The sequence below is a fragment of the Rhopilema esculentum genome, chromosome 20 (assembly GCF_057945365.1).
Source record: "Rhopilema esculentum isolate cy_ngs chromosome 20, ASM5794536v1, whole genome shotgun sequence".
Lineage (NCBI taxonomy): Eukaryota > Metazoa > Cnidaria > Scyphozoa > Rhizostomeae > Rhizostomatidae > Rhopilema > Rhopilema esculentum.
Window position 1 is genome coordinate 6148807 of NC_142834.1, and position 21742 is coordinate 6170548.

A 21742-nucleotide genomic window follows, 5' to 3' on the forward strand; every position below is an offset into this window, starting at 1 on the left:
TTTATAGCTCTTATAACGTCCAAAACTAGATTGAAACAGTATTGATTGATAAGCTTTGAAATAGGATGGCACAGGACACTTAGAAATTATTATCCTCTTGTCATACGTAGAGCAAATTTTACTTTGTAAAGGGATATTCATCCTCTAAAGGAAAAACATTATTATTCAAGAGAGGCAACGTGGGAAATTTATGATGCGGCGGTATCAAAATCGTCTGCCAACGCAGAAAGGGAAACGTAGTTTAGCCAGTGGTGAAAACTGGTTTTAAATGATGGCCCTGCCCAGGAAGAGAAGGTCTGAGGTCTAATATTCACCACATTGACAAGATCCTAGGCAGTAATCGCAAGCTTTTTTTAATAATTATGACCCATGGACACATTTTCTCTTGTGTTAATAAATCAATGCAGGTTTCACTGAACGGTGCTACAAAAAGTGTCATGCAAAATTGTTATTTATTGGACTTAGATAGTATTTATATCCTGCAGATATAGAAAATCAATTTTGAAATTAAAACAACATTAAGAACATCCAGGCACGGACCGAGATACAGGGGGGGGGGGCAAGACGGCTTTACCCCCCAAATATTACAAGAAGTTAAGCTGTATGAGAAAAATAGTGTTATTTTGAAAAATATGGCTGTTTTCACACTTATCTATCAGGGCTGGCCCCTAAAACAAAAAATTGTATCATTGTGTTTGAACCCGAGCCTGGAGTTGTCCAAAAAATAAGAGCATCAAGCGTCGGCAAAAATTAGTTGTTCTTATAACAAAATGTTACCTTTTTAGTTCACCTTCAAGTTTGACATTTATCAATTGAATAAAGTTATGAATATCGATCCAACTAAACATGAACACAATGAGTGTTACTTTTTTATTTTATATTATGTTTTGACATTTAACAAATTAGTGAAGTAAAAAAATGTCGATCAAATTAAACATGAACATTATGGAGGATCGCTATTTCGGAGCCAAATGGAACATTGTTAAAATTGTAGAAAATTTAGTCGTTTTCAACAAACTCTACACGTTCAGTTTTACATTCTTAGTTTATGTTATTTTTTATATTTATCAATTTAGATAAGTAAAAAATGTCGATCAAATTAAACATTAACATTATGGAGGATCGCTATATCGGAGCCAAATGGAACATTGTTAAAATTGTAGAAAATTTAGACGTTTTCAACAAACTCTACACGTTCAGTTTTACATTCTGAGTTCATGTTATTTTTTATATTTATCAATTTATTTAAGTAAAAAATGTCGATCAAATTAAACATGAACAATATGGAGGATCGCTAAATCGGAGCCAAATATAAATTTGTTCAATCGTAAAAAGTTTTGAAATTCTCAACAAAGGCTCTAAATTCAGTTTTACCTTGTTTGTTCATCTTATAGTTTGATATTTATTAATTTAATGAAATTAAAAATGTTGATCAAACAAAAGATGAAAATTGTCGAGGATCGTTAATTCAGAGCCTAATAAATTGGTGTTGAGATCGTATAAAAAAAATAGACAATTTGAACAAACTATACGTCTTCAGTTATCTTCTTAGTTTATGTTACATTTTGATGTCTATCAATTTAGTGAAGTAAAAAATGTCGATCAAATTAAAGATGAACATTATGGAAAATGGCTCAATCGTAGCCAAATAGAAAAATGTTTAGATCGCATAAAATTTAGACATTTTCAAAAAACACTCCAAAATCCGTGTTACCTTCCTAGTTCAACTTATAGTTTTATACTCAATTGTAGCCGAATAGAAAAATTGTTGAAATAGTATAAAACTTAGACATTTTCAGCAAACTAAATGAAATCAGTGTTACCTTCTTAGTTCAACTGATAGTTTGATATTTATCAACTGACTAAATTTATAAATGTCAATCAATCTAAAGATGAACATTAAGGGGGATCGCTGAATCAAAGCTACACAAAAAATTGTTGAAATCGTACAAAGTTAGACATTTTCACTTAACTATCCAAAATCAGTTTTACTTTCTTGAATCATTTTATAATTTCATATTTATCAATTGAATAATGTTATAAACGTCGATCAATCTAAGGATGAGCATTATGGAGGATTGCTCATGTCGCTGCTAAACAAAAATTATCGGCCATGTTTAAATGCAACACAAGCTTTGTGTATAGCAAGCACAAGAAGCAGATATATCAGGAATTCAAGTGTGAGATTGACAGAGTATAACAAAGCATATGTTCGAGACGTGAAATACGGCTCTAAGAGAAACCAATTTTTTATTTACTGGTAAGAGTTTACAGTTTTACTGTGTTAACCAAGGATTTCACAGATAATAAATCTTCATAATAACATGTACTCTGTCTAACGGAAATTTGGTAAGCTTTTCGTAGCTCTCTGTTTTGGCTGTCTTTCATGGCAAAGCATTCTTGCCTCACCCTCTTTACAATGATATGATTGGTTGATGAAAACCACCTTCCAGCTTGATTGAGAGGATCCAATATTGCTAGTAAAATACCGTTTATTCTAATTTGTTAGTTTCAAACAATCCCACTGCCACATATAAAAATGAACTTCGCAAATGAGCACCCAGTTCCTCCTGACACTCGCACACAACACTGTCAGAATGATATCCCAAAGGAGACAAAGGGATATGGTGGGGGCTAGCCCTTACTCCGACTTGTGGTGCCGGTCTGCGTCCATTGACGTTGCACACAACGCTTGTCAGATAGAGGGGATTCCTAGGAGACAAAGGGATACCTTACGTTGGCTAGCCCCCGACGTGGAACCTTTTTTGGCTTTCAAGGCAGAGTGATATAGGTCTCACAGAATATTTAACTACATAGCAGAAATATTAGCTTTATTCAATTTGTAAATATCCTCCATACTTAAAAAATCATTAGTTTTCACAAATTCAAAGGAATAGCTGATAAGATCTGAACAAGGGGCATAAGGTCAATGAATCATCTTTTTCCCAATTCTTATTCCACAGTATCTATTTGCAATATAGAATTGATAGTTTCAGATCATTTGTAATGGCAGTCTTTTGCTAACAAGTTTAACAGTCCGATACCCGGAATAATTTAAATTGATAGACTTAATAGTAAATATACATTTTGTTACAACGACATTTTTGTCATTATTGAATGATACCCAGCATCCCAACCCCATTTTGTCAGTCCCAATTGTCTATTACAAACAGTGCACAAAACAGAATAAAGCTGCAATTTATTGCCACTGCTTCTAACATTCTAAATCTAACCTTCTTCTGAAGCCAGACTATTGACCCCAGACATAAATAAGATATTATATCCAAAAAACATAAAAATTCTTTCAAACAAACATTCTTTTGATAGCAAAGACTTGAATTTTTGCTACAAAATATCCATTAGACCTAACTGAGAAGGGGAATTATGATGTGTATGCAAAATTCAAAGGGGTCAAAGAGAAGAAGAAAATAATTTCAAGGTGCTATATTTTAGACTGAAAACATAATGGTATTTTGGTTTGATTGTAAGTTGGAAAGTACTTTAAAGGTCGAGAATGAGCTGGAATTCTTGTTAGACAGAATGTCTGCTGGTTTGATCATTCTGGCTGGAAAAACGTTTGAAAAATGTTGAAGATGCCAACTGTACAATCATCCTGAATTTTCGTCATAATGTCAATGTATCAGCAATTGACTTCAATTTTCAGACATGTTTCATTGCTGGTAATGAGAATAGTGAGCATACACCCTATGAGGATAGTCGAGGAAATGTAAAAGGGTGATTCTTGGGTTCATATCTTATCCAAACATAGGTATAAAGATATGTCGCAAAATATTTGTGGATTGGTGATGCACCTATTGAAAGATATCTAACGATAAAAGTACGGAGACCTGACTATGAGTTGCATAGATATAATTGGTAAATGGTGGACCTAGAAGTGATGTAGCAACAGACAATATTCTAAGGTATTCATCACTGCACAAATACATAAATTTTGCAATTCAAACTAGTATCGCAATTGGCAGTAAAGCATTAGTCCGAGTACCGTGGGTGCGTTTTGCAGATAGGGTTGTTATGCTTTTCATCAACAAACTAATACCTCAAAATTATGGGTAGATTTCATATAATTAATGTACCCATCTATATATACCCATTCCTTTTCTTGAAGAGCTTTAAAGGTCGACCCTTAATCGACCCCCACCCTTTTTTTTGAAAATTTATTAGCTGGAAGTAAATGAACTTGGACTGATCATTATAGCACCATCTAATGAGAGAGGGATGGGTAGAGGTACACTTTAGGCTTCAGTACTGAAGATACAGCGTAGCTGAGTAGCTGAAGTTCACTTAAAAGTAGCTAAAGCTCTCGTAACTGAATACAAAATAGACAAACTTATGCTTACTACGATAAAAATGATTGTGCCAACTCGCTATTGCCTATTAGATATAAAATGTGATAAATTTGCTTCATGATTTATTGAAACATACCAGCGAAAGAAAACACTAGCAAACATAAATATATATATCACACATGAAAACAGATGTCCCAAGAAAAATCGATTGGAACTTTTTGTAATTGAATCAAGTGCTCCTTCAGTAAACTTTAAGCGAGAAACCGATTTCTTGGTAAATTTGGGGAACCTGTAGGCTTTGAGCCGGTGAGAATGATATAAGAAATGTCCGTGTATCCATTGCGTGTATCCATTATCCATTGCAAAAATTCAGTCTCAGCACACAACAGACCTAAAACTAGTTCAACAAGCCGTCTTATGCGCAAGACAATATGCCAACCCCTAGGTATATATCAATATCAGCTAGTTTTTAAAAGTTACAACATTTTTGATTAAACAAATTGCACTTTTTGTTTAGTTGGTGGCTGTTTCATACATTTTGATTCCTAATGAAAACAATTAGAAAATTTCACGCTGCATGAATTCAGACTCATTGCTGCACATTTTCCATTCATCATTGCACAAATTGATCATCACTGCACCTTATAATATTGCCTGTGTAGCACTTTATTCAAACGATTAAAAATTGAACACAAAACACAATGTCAATGTAAGAGTTTTCGCATGTTGCTGTCTTGAATATATTTTGTGATTTCCTATGCCTGTGTTAATTGAAATGTTTATGCTCCCTTTTCACTCCCAAGCCCCATATGTTTCAAGATATCAAAATAATTATAAATGAATTAGTACCTCAATTGATAGAACAGCCTTAATCAATCCAAGCCATGTCAAACCAAAAGTTGTCCTAAGTTCATCTTTCTGCGAGCATGAAGTATTTCCGAATAAAGCCAGAGAAAGGCACTTTCAGAAATTTAGCAAAATGATCTTATGAGACCTTTCTAAAAGTTCTTCAGTCATAATTCAAGTGTTGAAGAGAGGGCATCGAAAGTCACAAGCTTCAATGAGTGTCGAGAAAAAATTTTTAGAGAATAAATAAATACAAAATCAGGGAAAGGGCGGAGAGGCAGAACAACCAGTGACGGACTCAAATGTCGAAGAGATACCAACGAAAATCAGAACCTTCAACGAGTGTTGAGAAAGATTCTTTAAGGAATAAATAAAAAAAATCAGGGAAAAGGGCAAAAAGAAAGAACAACAAGGGACGGTCTCATGTTTCTAAAAGACACCAAAGAAACTCGCAAACTTCAATTGATGTTGGAAAGGTTTTTTATGGAATGGATTAAAAGATAAATCAGGGAAAAGGGCAAAATGGAAAAACAACGAAAGACGGTCTCAAGTTTTTAAGAGACACCAAAGAAACTCGCAAACTTCAATTGATGTTGGAAAGGTTTTTTATGGAATGGATTAAAAGATAAATCAGGGAAAAGGGCAAAGTGGAAAAACAACAAAAGACGGTCTCGAGTTTTTAAGAGACACCAAAGAAACTCGCAAACTTCAATGAATGTTGACAAAGGTTTTTTGTGGAATGGATAAAAAGATAAATCAGGGAAAATGGCAAGCTGGAAGAACAACAAAAGACGGTATCAAGTTTTTAAAAGACACCAAAGAAACTCGTAAACTTCAATGAATGTTGAGAAAGGTTTTTTATGGAATGGATAAAAAGATAAATCAGGGAAAAGGGCAAGCTGGAAGAACAACAAAAGACGGTATCAAGTTTTTAAAAGACACCAAAGAAACTCGCAAACTTCAATGAATGTTGAGAAAGGTTTTGTATGGAATGGATAAAAAGATAAATCAGGGAAAAGGGCAAAGTGGAAGAACAACAAAAGAGGGTCTCAAGTTTTTAAGAGACACCAAAAGAAACTCGCAAACTTCAATGAATGTTGAGAAAGGTTTTGTATGGAATGGATAAAAAGATAAATCAGGGAAAAGGGCAAAGTGGAAAAACAACAAAAGACGGTCTCGAGTTTTTAAGAGACACCAAAGAAACTCGTAAACTTCAATGAATGTTGAGAAAGGTTTTTTATGGAATGGATAAAAAGATAAATCAGGGAAAAGGGCAAGCTGGAAGAACAACAAAAGACGGTATCAAGTTTTTAAAAGACACCAAAGAAACTCGCAAACTTCAATGAATGTTGAGAAAGGTTTTTTGTGGAATGGATAAAAAGATAAATCAGGGAAAAGGGCAAGCTGGAAGAACAACGAAAGACGGTCTCAAGTTTTTAAGCGACACCAAAGAAACTCGCTAACTTCAATGAATGTTGAGGAAGGTTTTTTATGGAAAGGATAAAAGGATAAATCAGGGAAAAGGGTTAAGTGGAAGAGCAACAAAAGAGGGTCTCAAGTTTTTAAGAGACACCAAAAGAAACTCGCAAACTTCAATGAATGTTGAGAAAGGTTTTGTATGGAATGGATAAAAAGATAAATCAGGGAAAAGGGCAAAGTGGAAGAACAACAAAAGTCGGTCTCGAGTTTTTAAGAGACACCAAAGAAACTCGTAAACTTCAATGAATGTTGAGAAAAGTTTTTTATGGAATGGATAAAAAGATAAATCAGGGAAAAGGGCAAAGTGGAAAAACAGAAAGGGACGGTCTCAAGTTTCGAAAAGACACCAACGAAAATCAGAAGCTTCAATGAATGTTGAGAAATAATTTTTAGAGAATGAAAAAAACAAATTACGAAAAAGGGCAGAGAGGAAGGAAAACAAGGGACGATCTCAAGTTTTGAAGAGACACCAACGAAAATCAGAAGCTTCAATGAGTGTCGAGAAACACTTTTTAGAGAATAAATAAATAAAAGATCAGAGAAAAAGGCAGAGAGGCAGAACAACAAGGGAGGGACTCAAATGTCGAAGAGAAACCAACGATAATCAGAAGCTTCAATGAGTGTTGGGAAAAATTTTTAAGGAATGAAAAAAAGGGGAAAAGGGCAGAAAGGAAGGACAACATAGGACGGTCTCAAGTTTCGAAAAGATACCAATGAAAATCACAAGCTTCAAGGAATGTTGAGAAAGATTTTTTAGTGAATGAATTAAAAAATCAGCGTAAAGGGCAGAGAGGAAGAACAAAAAGGGACGGTCTCAATTGTCGAAGAGACACCATCGAAAATCACAAGCTTCAATGAATGTTGGGAGAGATTTTTTAGAGAATGAATGAAAAAAATCAAAGAAAAGGTTTAGAGGAAGAACAACAAGGGGCGGTCTCAAGTGTCGGAAAGATACCAATGAAAATCACAAGCTTCAAGGAATGTTGAGAAAGAGTTTTTAGAGAATGAATCAGAAAAATCAGCTGAAAGGGCAGAGAGGAAGAACAACAAGAGACGGTTTCAATTGTCGAAAAGATACCAACAAAATCACAAGCTTCAATGATTGTTGAAAAAGATTTTTTAAGGAATGATAAAAATAATCAGCGAAAAGGGCAGAGAGGAAGAACAACAAGAGAGGAAGAACAACAAGAGACGGATTCAAGTGTTGAAGAGACACTAACAAAAATCACAAGCTTCAATGAATGTTGAGAAAGATTTTTTAAGGAATGATAAAAATAATCAGCGAAAAGGGCAGAGAGGAAGAACAACAAGAGACGGATTCAAGTGTTGAAGAGACACTAACAAAAATCACAAGCTTCAATGAATGTTGAGAAAGATATTTTAAGGAATGAATAGAAACAAAAATAAGGGTAAAGGGCAGAGAGGAAGAGCAACAAGAGACGGATTCAAGTGTTGAAGAGACACTAACAAAAATCACAAGCTTCAATGAATGTTGAGAAAGATTTTTTAAGGAATGATAAAAATAATCAGCGAAAAGGGCAGAGAGGAAAAACAACAAGAGACGGATTCAAGTGTTGAAGAGACACTAACAAAAATCACAAGCTTCAATGAATGTTGAGAAAGATTTTTTAAAGAATGAATAAAAATAATCAGCGAAAAAGGCAGAGAGGAAGAGCAACAAGAGACGGTTTCAAGTGTCGAAGAGACACTAAAAAAACCACAAGCTTCAATGAATGTTGAGAAAGATTTTTAAAGAATAAATAGAAACAAAAATTCAGGGAAATAGGCAGAGAGAAAGAACAACAAGGGACGGTTTCAGGTGTCGAAAAGATAGCCACGAAAATCACAAGTTTCAAGGAATGTTGAGGAAGATTTTTTAGAGAATGAACTAAAAAAGATCAGCGGAAAGGGCAAAGAGGAAGAACAACAAGAGACGGTTTCAAGTGTCGAAGAGACACCAACAAAAATCACAAGCTTCAAGGAATGTTGAGAAAGAATTTTTAAAGAATGAATAAAATAAAATCAGCGGGAAGGGCAGAGAGGAAGAACAACAAAAGACGGTTTCAAGTGTCGAAGAAACACCAACAAATATCACAAGCTTCAATGAATGTTTAGAAAGAGTTTTTCAGAATGAATAAAAAAAAACAGCGGAAAGAGCAGAGAGTAAGAACAACAAGAGACGGTTTCAATTGTCGAAGAGACACTAACAAAAATCACAAGCTTCAATGAATGTTGAGTAAGATTTTTTAAGGAATGAATAAAAACAATCAGCGAAAAGGGCAGAGAGGGAGAACAACAAGAGACGGATTCAAGTGTTGAAGAGACACTAACAAAAATCACAAGCTTCAATGAATGTTGAGAAAGATTTTTTAAGGACTGAATAAAAATAATCAGCGAAAAGAGCAGAGAGGAAAAGCAACAAGAGACGGATTCAAGTGTTGAAGAGACACTAACAAAGATCACAAGCTTCAATGAATGTTGAGAAAGATTTTTTAAAGAATGAATAAAAATAATCAGCGAAAAAGGCAGAGAGGAAGAGCAACAAGAGACGGTTTCAAGTATCGAAGAGACACTAACAAAAACCACAAGCTTCAATGAATGTTGAGAAAGATTTTTAAAGAATAAATAAAAACAAAAATTCAGGGAAATAGGCAGAGAGAAAGAACAACAAGGGACGGTTTCAGGTGTCGAAAAGATAGCCACGAAAATCACAAGTTTCAAGGAATGTTGAGAAAGATTTTTTAGAGAATGAATTAAAAAAGATCAGCGGAAAGGGCAAAGAGGAAGAACAACAAGAGACTGTTTCAAGTGTCGAAGAGACACCAACAAAAATCACAAGCTTCAAGGAATGTTGAGAAAGAATTTTTAAAGAATGAATAAAATAAAATCAGCGGGAAGGGCAGAGAGGAAGAACAACAAAAGACGGTTTCAAGTGTCGAAGAGACACCAACAAATATCACAAGCTTCAATGAATGTTGAGAAACATTTTTTCAGAATGAATAAAAAAAATCAGCGGAAAGAGCAGAGAGTAAGAACAACAAGAGACGGTTTCAATTGTCGAAGAGACACTAACAAAAATCACAAGCTTCAATGAATGTTGAGTAAGATTTTTTAAGGAATGAATAAAAATAATCAGCGAAAAGGGCAGAGAGGAAGAGCAACAAGAGACGGTTTCAAGTGTCGAAGAGACACTAACAAAAATCACAAGCTTCAATGAATGTTGAGAAAGATTTTTTAAAGAATGAATAAAAATAATCAGCGAAAAGGGCAGAGAGGAAGAGCAACAAGAGACGGTTTCAAGTGTCGAAGAGACACTAACAAAAATCACAAGCTTCAATGAATGTTGACAAAGATTTTTAAAGATTAAATAGAAACAAAAATTCAGAGAAAAGGGCAGAGAGAAAGAACAACAAGGGACGGTTTCAAGTGTCGAAGAGACACTAACAAAAATCACAAGCTTCAATGAATGTTGACAAAGATTTTTAAAGATTAAATAGAAACAAAAATTCAGAGAAAAGGGCAGAGAGAAAGAACAACAAGGGACGGTTTCAAGTGTCGAAAAGATAGCAACAAAAATCACAAGTTTCAAGGAATGTTGAGAAAAATTTTTTAGAGAATGAATTAAAAAAGATCAGAGGAATAGGCAAAGAGGAAGACAACAAGAGACGGTTTCAAGTGTCGAAGAGACACCAACAAAAATCACAAGCTTCAAGGAATGTTGAGAAAGATTTTTTAAGGACTGAATAAAAATAATCAGCGAAAAGGGCAGAGAGGAAGAGCAACAACAGACGGTTTCAAGTGTCGAAGAGACACCAACAAAAACCACAAGCTTCAATGAATGTTGAGAAAGATTTTTAAAGAATAAATAGAAACAAAAATTCAGGGAAAAGGGCAGAGAGAAAGAACAACAAGGGACGGTTTCAAGTGTCGAGAAGATACCAACGAAAATCACAAGCTTCAAGGAATGTTGAGAAAGATTTTTTAGTGAATGAATTAAAAAAATCAGCGTAAAGGGCAGAGAGGAAGAACAATAAGGGACGGTCTCAATTGTCGAAGAGACACCATCGAAAATCACAAACTTCAATGAGCGTTGAGAAAGATTTTTTTTAAAATGACTAAAAAAATCAGCGGAAAGGGCAGAGAGGAAGAACAACAAGAGACGGTTTCAAGTGTCGAAGAGACACCAACAAAAATCACAAGCTTCAATGAGTGTTAAGAAATATTTTTTTAAGAATAAAGAGTAACAAAAATAAGGGAAAAGGGCAGAGAGAAAGAACAACAAGGGACGGTCTGAAGTAGCGAAAAGATACCAACGAAAATCACAAGCTTCAAGGAATGTTGAGAAAGATTTTTTAGTGAATGAATTAAAAAATCAGCGTAAAGGGCAGAGAGGAAGAACAACAAGGGACGGTCTCAATTGTCGAAGAGACACCATCGAGAATCACAAACTTCAATGAGTGTTGAGAAAGATTTTTTTAAAAATGATCCAGTCGACGAAAATGCAGAGAGGCAGAACAACAAAGGATGGTCTGAAGTGTTGAAGAGATACTTGCAGATCTTACAAACTTTAATGAGTATGAGGAAGTGGTTTCTAGAGGATAAATCAAAGATTAATTCTGCAAAAAGGAAAAAGGGTCAGAGCAATAATAGATGGTCTAAAGTATCAAAGAGATACCAGCAGATCCCGAAAACCTGAAACAATTTGAAGAAGGGCTTTGTAAAGAATGAATCTAAGATCAAATCAGCGAAATGGGCAGAGGGTCAGATTAAATTAGCAAACCATTAAGTGGTAGAATTTTGCTCTATAATTACGAATAGACAATTTGGAAAATCAGAAAGTTTGTTTGATCTTATGTGAAATTAATGATCATCATAATGAAGATCAACATCGCAACAAGCGAATAAATGAAAAATTAAATCAGCTAACGTAGAAAAGGGTCCTATAGAAGACACTCGTTTAACGTTAAAACGTTAGAAAGACACCACAGTTTGGAAGCCTAAAACAAAGGTTGGTTCGCGATGCAAATAGCTTTCGGAAATGTAATACTTAAAAGGTTTCTCAAATATTTAGATGAGAAAGACAAAGCAATACCAGTTTATTTTCTACTTTTTTCAAAAGGCATCCAAACAACACTCACCACGTCCCTCGTCATTCATACACAATCTTCCGTAGCCATTTGTTTTGATCTGCAACGGAATTCATTTTTTTAGAGTTTTATCAACAATCAACAAAAAAAGGTTCTGATAATCACGGAAACCAAGAAAGCTAAAGCAAAAAATATTAAGGAATGTATTCCTGGTTATGTTTTTAAAAAACTAGGAACAAGACGGAGTTTCAGACAGTGTACTTGAGGGATTCTTTTTTCTTATATGCCTAGTGCTTTCAATTTTCACAGCAGAATCGCATTGTCAATAGTTTTAAATGTTTTTCTATACTTAAGAAGATTATATATTGACACCAATAACCAATAGTATTAATGAATTAATGTTAACCATTGTTTTGCCGAGATGATAGACAGATTAATCGTCAAAGACATTCATGATCATAATGATGCATGCAGATGAGAACATAGAATTCCATCATGTATTCCATTTTCCATAGGTATTAATTTTGAGGGCTATCTGAAACCAAATTCTTATGGACTACATAGCATGCTGAAAAACAAAGATTTTACAAAGATGATGGGATTACAGTCAAGTCAATACCACATAGCAGGGTGGACATTATTCAAGGGCCAGGAGGAGAGACGCTAAAAGTTTAGCTCGCGAGTTAAATGTAAAGCTCATTCAACATAAATAGGTAGAAATAAAGAAAAAAGCGACTGGTTTTCGGAAGGTTCATTATGCCAACGCCTAGAACAAGCTAACTCATTGTTTGGTGCTGAATGCATTTTAGGAATTGTTAGGTGGCTACATTTTTACATTTTTGCCAGAGATTAAAAAATTACTTTTTAGAAATTTTTATTGAAAGAGCTACCAAGCAAGGAACTTTTGTTGGTGTCCAGCAAAAAGGTTTTCATTCTAAAAATTTTCTGGGCCTCTCTCACCAAAGGGGAAGGGGGGGGTAATCATTTATCTTTAGAATAGGGGTGCCTAGGTTACTTTTAGGCTCTAGAATTTGGACAAAGTTTATTAAAGTTCTTCAATATAAAAAACCGTGATTCTATATTGGACAAATAATTTTTACGAAAAAAAAAATTTTCTTTAATTTCCGGTGAGCAGTGGTCTGAGAAATTTAAACGAAAAACAAATTCAATTGTAAAACCCCTTTCTTGGGACCAGGAAATTCTAAAGCAATTTCTTTGGTAAATCAAAATGAGAAAGGATTTGAAAAAAGTCGAGAAAAATCGCAAACTGCCGTCTAAAGAAAATTTTTTGGAAAGATTTCATGCTAGAGGGACGAAGTGTACACCACGTACACCACGTGCACAGAAGAAGAGAAGGCAAAAGAAATTTGGTTTATAAATAAACAAAGTAAAAAATTGCAGTAATTTGATACTTCTTACCTTCATGAAATTATTGGTTATCTTCAGTTGCCGCGAAGGTGATTGTGTAGGATATTTCCACTGGGATAAGTACACTGTTGTCGATAATAATTTTCTTGGAAGCCATGTTGTTTTCAAAGTGAAAAATTTTGTTGGCACATGCCTTGCTGGGCATGATGGGAAGGAAAGTCTCCTCCGTAGGAGAAAAATATGAATATTGAAACAAATCGAGTGGTTTGAGGGCAAGTGAAAATTAATCCCACCGATTTTTTTAAGCTGGAAATATTTCCTATCAAAATTTTCAAACGCTAGAAAAATCTCGTTTTTAATTTTAAACTATAATTAAACTATATTAATTTTTGCTAAAACTAGCGTTTGTAAACGAAAATCTCTTAGAATTCTTAACAAAATTCGGGAAAACTTCACATGATGTCACGAGAGAATGTATCTCAGATGTTTTTTTGAGGTCTAGGGCAAAGTTTCAGTCTTGACCCCCATATTGAAGCTTTACAAACAGGTAAAAACATCCCTTTGTTCTTGAATAACCTTTGAAAGTGTGAAAACAAACTAGAACCTTTGAAATCTAAATTGACACCATTATTAACTTAATACCGGATGAAGACTATCTAAAAATTAACAAGACTATTTGTAACAAATCAGAACAGAATCCAATTGAAAACAATGTCTTCTATTTAATGCATAGTTTTTGAATTTTAATCACAAGTTCTTTCTCTGACGTTATTTGCCTGATAATTTCCAAAGCTATTATTTGCATAAAACATGACGAGACATTCTTTAAGAATAAGAAAAAAATTCCAACCATCAAGATGATCAAAATGTTTTAAAGATAGCAGTGATGGTGACACAGACTCGGATTCACAATTTATTCAGTCCTGCAAGATAAAAGGCTTTTTTTGTTTTTTTTGTATTAGAGAGTGTATCATAGCTGGGCTTATGGTGAATTTGTATGTAAATTGCGCAAAACATATAAACAATTTTCAAAAAGGTTGAGGAAATTATAGTCAAAAGGAAAGAAGTAACAAACCGAATGAAAACTTTAAAAGAAAACTAAATGAGTTTTAATAAATTTTACTGAGTTTTAATAATTTTGGTCACAAAAGAAAATGAGGTCCATCCACCATGATGTACCGAGGCAATTCTAGCATGCAATTCATTACCTAAAACGGTTTTTTGATGCTTTTTGAAAAAGACTTTAGATTTATCGCATAAAATTGGTAGCAAAGGGTCTTATTTTAAGACCCAAAGATACCAAAATCAAGAACACCCTTAAACGTCTCCGAATGTTAAAATAACGTATCGGGGCAACTCTAGAGTGCAATTCATTACTTAAAACGGTGATTTGACGCTATTTGAAAAAAACCTTAAATTTATTACATAAAATTGGTAGCAAAGGGTCTTATTTTAAGACCCAAAGGTACCAAAATCAAGAACACCCTCAAACGTCTCCGATAGTTAAAATGAACTACCGAGGCAATTCTAGCGTGCAATTCATTACTTAAAACGGTCGTTTGACGCTATTTGAAAAAGACTTTAAATTTATTGCATAAAATTGGTAGCAAAGGGTCTTATTTTAAGACCCAAAGGTACCAAAATCAAGAACACCCTCAAAAGTCTCCGATAGTTAAAATGACGTACCGAGGCAATTCTAGCGTGCAATTCATTACTTAAAACGGTCATTTGACGCTATTTGAAAAAGACTTTAAATTTATTGCATAAAATTGGTAGCAATGGCTCTTATTTTAAGACCCAAAGGTACCAAAATCAAGAACACCGTTAAACGTCTCCGAATGTTAAAATGAAGTATCGATGCAATTCTAGCGTGCAATTCATAACCTAAAATGGTCTTTTGACGCTATTTGAAAAAGACTTTAAATTTATTGCATAAAATTGGTAGCAAAGGATCTTATTTTAACACCCAAAGATATCAAAAACAAGAACACCCTTAAACGTCTCCGAATGTTAAAATGACCTATCAAGGTAATTTTAGCATGCAATTCATAACCTAAAATGGTTATTTGACGCTATTTGAAAAAGACTTCAAGTTTATTGCATAAAATTGGAAGCAAAGGGTCTTATTTTAAGACCCAAAGGTACCAAAGTCAAGAACACCCTTAAACGTCTCCGATAGTTAAAATGACGTACCGAGGCAATTCTAGCGTGCAATTCATAACCTAAAATGGTTTTTTAATGCTATTTGAAAAAGACTTTAAATTTATTGCATAAAATTGGTAGCAAAGGGTCTTATTTTAAGACCCAAAGGTACCAAAGTCAAGAACACTCTTAAACGTCTCCGATAGTTAAAATGACGTACCGAGGCAATTCTAGCGTGCAATTCATAACCTAAAAAGGTTTTTTAATGCTATTTGAAAAAGACTTTAAATTTATTGCATAAAATTGGTAGCAAAGGGTCTTATTTTAAGACCCAAAGATACCAAAATCGAGAACACCCTAAGACGTCTCCGAATGTTAAAATGACCTATCAAGGCAACTTTAGCGTGCAATTCATTACTTATAACGGTTTTTTGATGCTATTTGAAAAAGACTTTAAATTTATTGCATAAAATTGGTAGCAAAGGGTCTTATTTTAAGACCCAAAAGTACCAAAATCAAGAACACCCTTAAACGTCTCCGAATGTTAAAATGACCTATCAAGGCAATTCTAGCGTGCAATTCATTACTTATAACGGTTTTTTGATGCTATTTGAAAAAGACTTTAAATTTATTGCATAAAATTGGTAGCAAAGGGTCTTATTTTAAGACCTAAAGGTACCAAAATCAAGAACACCCTCAAACGTCTCCGATAGTTAAAATGACGTACCGAGGCAACTCTAGCGAGCAATTCATTACTTAAAACGGTCATTTGACGCTATTTGAAAAAGACTTTAAATTTATTGCATAAAATTGGTAGCAAAGGGTCTTATTTTAAGACCCAAAGGTACCAAAATCAAGAACACCCTTAAACGTCTCCGAATGTTAAAATGACCTATCAAGGCAATTCTAGCGTGCAATTCATTACTTATAACAGTTTTTTGATGCTATTTGAAAAAGACTTTAAATTTATTGCATAAAATTGGTAGCAAAGGGTCTTATTTTAAGACCCAAAGATACCAAAATCAAGAACACCCTTGAACGTCTCCGAATGTTAAAATGACCTATCAAGGCAATTCTAGCGTGCAATTCATTACTTATAACGGTTTTTTGATGCTATTTGAAAAAGACTTTAATTTTATTGCATAAAATTGGTAGCAAAGGGTCTTATTTTAAGACCCAAAGATACCAAAATCAAGAACACCCTTAAACGTCTCTGAATGTTAAAATGACCTATCAAGGCAATTCTAGCGTGCAATTCATTACTTACAACTGTTTTTCGATGCTATTTGAAAAAGACTTTAAATTTATTGCATAAAATTGGTAGCAAAGGGTCTTATTTTAAGACCCAAAGATACCAAAATCAAGAACACCCTTAAACGTCTCCGAATGTTAAAATGACCTATCAAGGCAATTCTAGCGTGCAATTCATTACTTATAACAGTTTTTTGATGCTATTTGAAAAAGACTTTAAATTTATTGCATAAAATTGGTAGCAAAGGGTCTTATTTTAAGACCCAAAGATACCAAAATCAAGAACACCCTTGAACGTCTCCGAATGTTAAAATGACCTATCAAGGCAATTCTAGCGTGCAATTCATTACTTATAACGGTTTTTTGATGCTATTTGAAAAAGACTTTAATTTTATTGCATAAAATTGGTAGCAAAGGGTCTTATTTTAAGACCCAAAGATACCAAAATCAAGAACACCCTTAAACGTCTCTGAATGTTAAAATGACCTATCAAGGCAATTCTAGCGTGCAATTCATTACTTACAACTGTTTTTCGATGCTATTTGAAAAAGACTTTAAATTTATTGCATAAAATTGGTAGCAAAGGGTCTTATTTTAAGACCCAAAGATACCAAAATCAAGAACACCCTTAAACGTCTCCGAATGTTAAAATGACATATCAAGGCAATTCTAGCGTGCAAATCATTACTCATAACGGTTTTTTGATGCTATTTGAAAAAGACTTTAAATTTATTGCATAAAATTGGTAGCAAAGGGTCTTATTTTAAGACCCAAAGATACCAAAATCAAGAACACCCTTAAACGTCTCCGAATGTTAAAATGACATATCAAGGCAATTCTAGCGTGCAAATCATTACTCATAACGGTTTTTTGATGCTATTTGAAAAAGACTTTAAATTTATTGCATAAAATTGGTAGCAAAGGGTCTTATTTTAAGACCCAAAGATACCAAAATCAAGAACACCCTTAAACGTCTCCGAATGTTAAAATGACCTATCAAGGCAATTCTAGCGTGGAATTCATTACTTATAACTGTTTTTCGATGCTATTTGAAAAAGACTTTAAATTTATTGCAAAAAATTGGTAGCAAAGGGTCTTATTTTAAGACCCAAAGATACCAAAATCAAGAACACCCTTAAACGTCTCCGAATGTTAAAATGACCTATCAAGGCAATTGTAGCGTGCAATTCATTACTTATCACGGTTTTTTGATGCTATTTGAAAAAGACTTTAAATTTATTGCATAAAATTGGTAGCAAAGGGTCTTATTTTAAGACCCAAAGATACCAAAATCAAGAACACCCTTAAACGTCTCCGAATGTTAAAATGACCTATCAAGGCAATTCTAGCGTGCAATTCATTACTTATAACGGTTTTTTGATGCTTTTTGAAAAAGACTTTAAATTTATTGCATAAAATTAGTAGCAAAGGGTCTTATTTTAAGACCCAAAGATACCAAAATCAAGAACACCCTTAAACGTCTCCGAATGTTAAAATGACATATCAAGGCAATTCTAGCGTGCAAATCATTACTCATAACGGTTTTTTGATGCTATTTGAAAAAGACTTTAAATTTATTGCATAAAATTGGTAGCAAAGGGTCTTATTTTAAGACCCAAAGATACCAAAATCAAGAACACCCTTAAGGTGGTCCTCGACCCTGAAGATGATTTTAGCTATGTTTTTGAAAATCATTGAATATTTTTTAAGTCTATTGTTCAAATCACACCAAATTTTCACACAAACAACAATAGCAATTACTGCAGATTTTTTCATAACAATAAGATGATCACGTGGTTATGGTGTATTTTACAGACCAGGAAACCTGGACCATAAAAAATGCTTGAGAAACGATTTTAGAGAAGTGTAAGCTTACATTAAGATAATATCTATTTCAAATTACTAAACATAAAGAAAGCATTGAAATGAGTTGAGAAAATTATTGTCATAGCAACCGTTGCTATGGAAACTGGAAAAACCATTTTTCTTGGATAACTATCAACAGAGTAGACAGATTAAAATTTTGTCAACTCATATCAAAGACACCATAAGTACAATTCCTCCTACCAAATTTGATTGAATAATATTGCATGCTTCTTTTTTTATCCTTTCTTAAAGTATTAAAATGCGCATTTGAGAAAACGAGCTTTAAAGTTCTGGTTGCGTATATTTACAAACTCGACATCAATGCTTCAAAATAATTAACCAAAAGAGGTTAAATTTGGGTCTTAATGGTCCATGACCAATTGGTTTTAGATTATTCCCTTATATAATTAGGAAATAAAGTATTTCCAAAAGGTACCTGTACATAAGGTTATATGAATTGTCTTTTTAGTTATTGAATTTTTCTTCTTTTTGCTGATTTCTCAACATAAACCATTTCAAGGCTCTTTTCATCAATAAACACTACATCCATGTTATCCTTGTCATCAACTTTGCATAGGTCTTTGTCTGGCACTTTATGGATAGAAAAACCTCCAGAGGCATAAGCTGCTCCTGCTTTTGTATTTTGTTTTCTCATCTTCCTTAAAATTTGCCGTCTTCTCTGATAATCTGTTTTGCATTTGGCCTCCGCTTTCTTTACCCTTTTCTCATTTGCAGATTTGTAACCTTTGATGGTGTTTGATCCCAAAGACAAAACACCTAGTCTTTTCAGCACATTCCCAGCACTGCCTGCTCCTGCATTCCATTGCAAAACAGATGACGCAACACAACATTCCAAGCGCTGCTTACCACAGAAGACTCGTTTGGGGCATTTTGACCAAAGGACATTGTTGAGGGCTTCATTTTGATTCTGTGTGAGACCTTTTTGACATCTGCTCAGGAGTTCATCACCAGATAGCCTTTCAAATATAGGTTTTAACTCCTTCCTGAAAACTGATGGCAAGCACTTTCTCTGATCATAGGTTGCTGTATGGGAAGCTCTGTCTCTCTGGAACCTACACCATGAATTCTCTCCTTCAGGACAAAACTGATGTTGAACCTCATCCGGCTCATTTTCACCTTGAATGCAATGATAAAATATTGCCCAAATTGCTTTTTTCATCCCCTCAATATTATTAGTGTGATTTCGAATGGCATAACCATAATAATTTTGCAGTGAGTCTATTATTGCATCAGTTAGTCTACCACGTCCTCCAATCGTTCCACCATCTGCTAACTTTCTACCTTTGTTTTTGTTTTTAAAATTGCGCAAATTAGAGCCCATTCGCTTTTGGATATGCCCTATACAATCCTCTTTCAAAACCAAGTATCCATCTCCAAATTTTTTGAAACAGGCATCTGCAACTTCAGCAAATGACGATGAATCACCATCACCAACATAAGTTGTATATACAAGCTGATGTTTCTCCATTGATCTTAGAAACATTTTTACAGCAGCCTCTTTTTCCATTGCCTCTGAGGAGCCTTTGTGGTTAACTTCACAATGCTCTTCATGATTAGAATACCAATTCTTGTACTTTTCTGACTCTTTTTCCCACTTCTCTCTAAATTTACACTCAAAACAAATTTTGGACTGTACTTCATAATCCAATACTTCACCAGTCTCAACTGATAAAATAAACACAACACCAAGCAAAGAACTATAGCCATAACGTTTTTGCCATGTACCATCTACTGACACACTAACAGGGACAGATGAAGAAACAACTTCATCATTAATGTCAGTGTTTATTTGCATAAGGTCTTTTAAATTTTTTGCTGCTTTACAAAGAGACTCTTGGGCTTCCTTCTGGTATGATGTGGTGATTTTTTTCAGGATTGCACTGAAGGCATTTGTTGTAACTGGTGGAGGGACATCTAATGCACAACATATTTTTGACAAACCTGCCAATCCATTTCCACTTTCCACACCTCCCTGCGTAAGACGTATGTTTATTTCTGAAACATCCATTTTATCATTGTTTACGAAAGGGCTGGTGCTGAAAGAATCTGTTTCTTTGTCACAATTGCTACATTTCCAGAATAAAACCTCATGAAGACCTCTTCTTTTAGAATTGTCTTGCCATAGCTGCAAGGTTCCTTTTGGGTCCTTACAGAGACGGCAGACGGCTGCTTTACTCAAACTGGTTAGCAGATTGCTAGTGTTCATCACCTTGAAGCCATGTGCAAGTTCTCTTCCACTAGCTAGGCCAAGTCAGTCTTTACTGTACAAATCCAGACATTTCCTTCTTTCATTTATGTACTCAGACTGTTCTTCGGCAAATAAAGGACAATTCCTTTTCAATTTTTCTAATGATTTGTTGATCAATTTCCCAGATGGACTCTTGAAATTTTTTGGAATCGTGGAGGGGGAAGATGGGCCTGGTTCTTGTGATAGTACCACATCTTCGTCGTCATCAACTGTAGCGCTATCGTTTCTGGAAGCCTCTTGTTCTACAAATTGTTTTTGCACTCCGTAAAAACCACGTTTTCTCTTTTGACGGTAAAGGCTTCTTTGCTTTCGTCCAGGCATTCTAACTCTGACAAACGTAAAACAGTATTTCGAGGTGCACCGTGGTGAAAATTTACAGAATATACTTCATGTAAAGCACACTAAAACAAATTCAACTCAATAAAAAAATTGTAATCGTGTTCCAAGGTAGATTTCGTCTTACCTGTGGCCAAAAAAGGGTAAAAAAGATTTGAGAAGTTACCCTAGCAACCAGCTTTTCTCGTTGCTAAGAAGAATATTTGTGACTGCTCTTTGAAAAACCTTGATTTATGACCCGTTTTCGGTCCGTATGTGCACAGGGGCATTTAACAAAGAAAGAACAACACCTAAGGCATTATAAAATTGAAAAAAGCAAAAAAGTTGGAAAAAATTTTTTGATGATGAAATCTAGGGTCGAGGACCACCTTAAACGTCTCCGAATGTTAAAATGACCTATCAAGGCAATTCTAGCGTGCAATTCATTACTTACAACTGTTTTTCGATGCTATTTGAAAAAGACTTTAATTTTATTGCATAAAATTGGTAGCAAAGGGTCTTATTTTAAGACCCAAAGATACCAAAATCAAGAACACCCTTAAACGTCTCCGAATGTTAAAATGACATATCAAGGCAATTCTAGCGTGCAAATCATTACTCATAACGGTTTTTTGATGCTATTTGAAAAAGACTTTAAATTTATTGCATAAAATTGGTAGCAAAGGGTCTTATTTTAAGACCCAAAGATACCAAAATCAAGAACACCCTTAAACGTCTCCGAATGTTTAAATGACCTATCAAGGCAATTCTAGCGTGCAATTCATTACTTATAACGGTTTTTGATGCTATTT

At 34.3% G+C, this 21742-nt stretch overlaps 2 protein-coding genes across 2 annotated transcripts in view; both read right to left on the reverse strand.

The window, feature by feature from the left end:
* Positions 1–21742, reverse strand: part of LOC135682100 (uncharacterized) — a 249231-nt gene that overhangs the window by 81352 nt on the left and 146137 nt on the right. The window lies entirely within an intron of this gene.
* LOC148957839 (uncharacterized) lies at positions 18123–21320 on the reverse strand. Its single transcript, XM_089114568.1, has one exon. It carries the CDS (start codon positions 20571–20573, stop codon positions 18816–18818), a length of 1758 nt encoding a protein of 585 aa, XP_088970694.1. The 5' UTR covers positions 20574–21320; the 3' UTR covers positions 18123–18815.

What these genes read in the sequence shown, in the direction of transcription:
- LOC148957839 (XM_089114568.1), bottom strand. Translation starts at nt 20,573, where the DNA reads ATGAACACTAGCAATCTGCTAACCAGTTTGAGTAAAGCAGCCGTCTGC.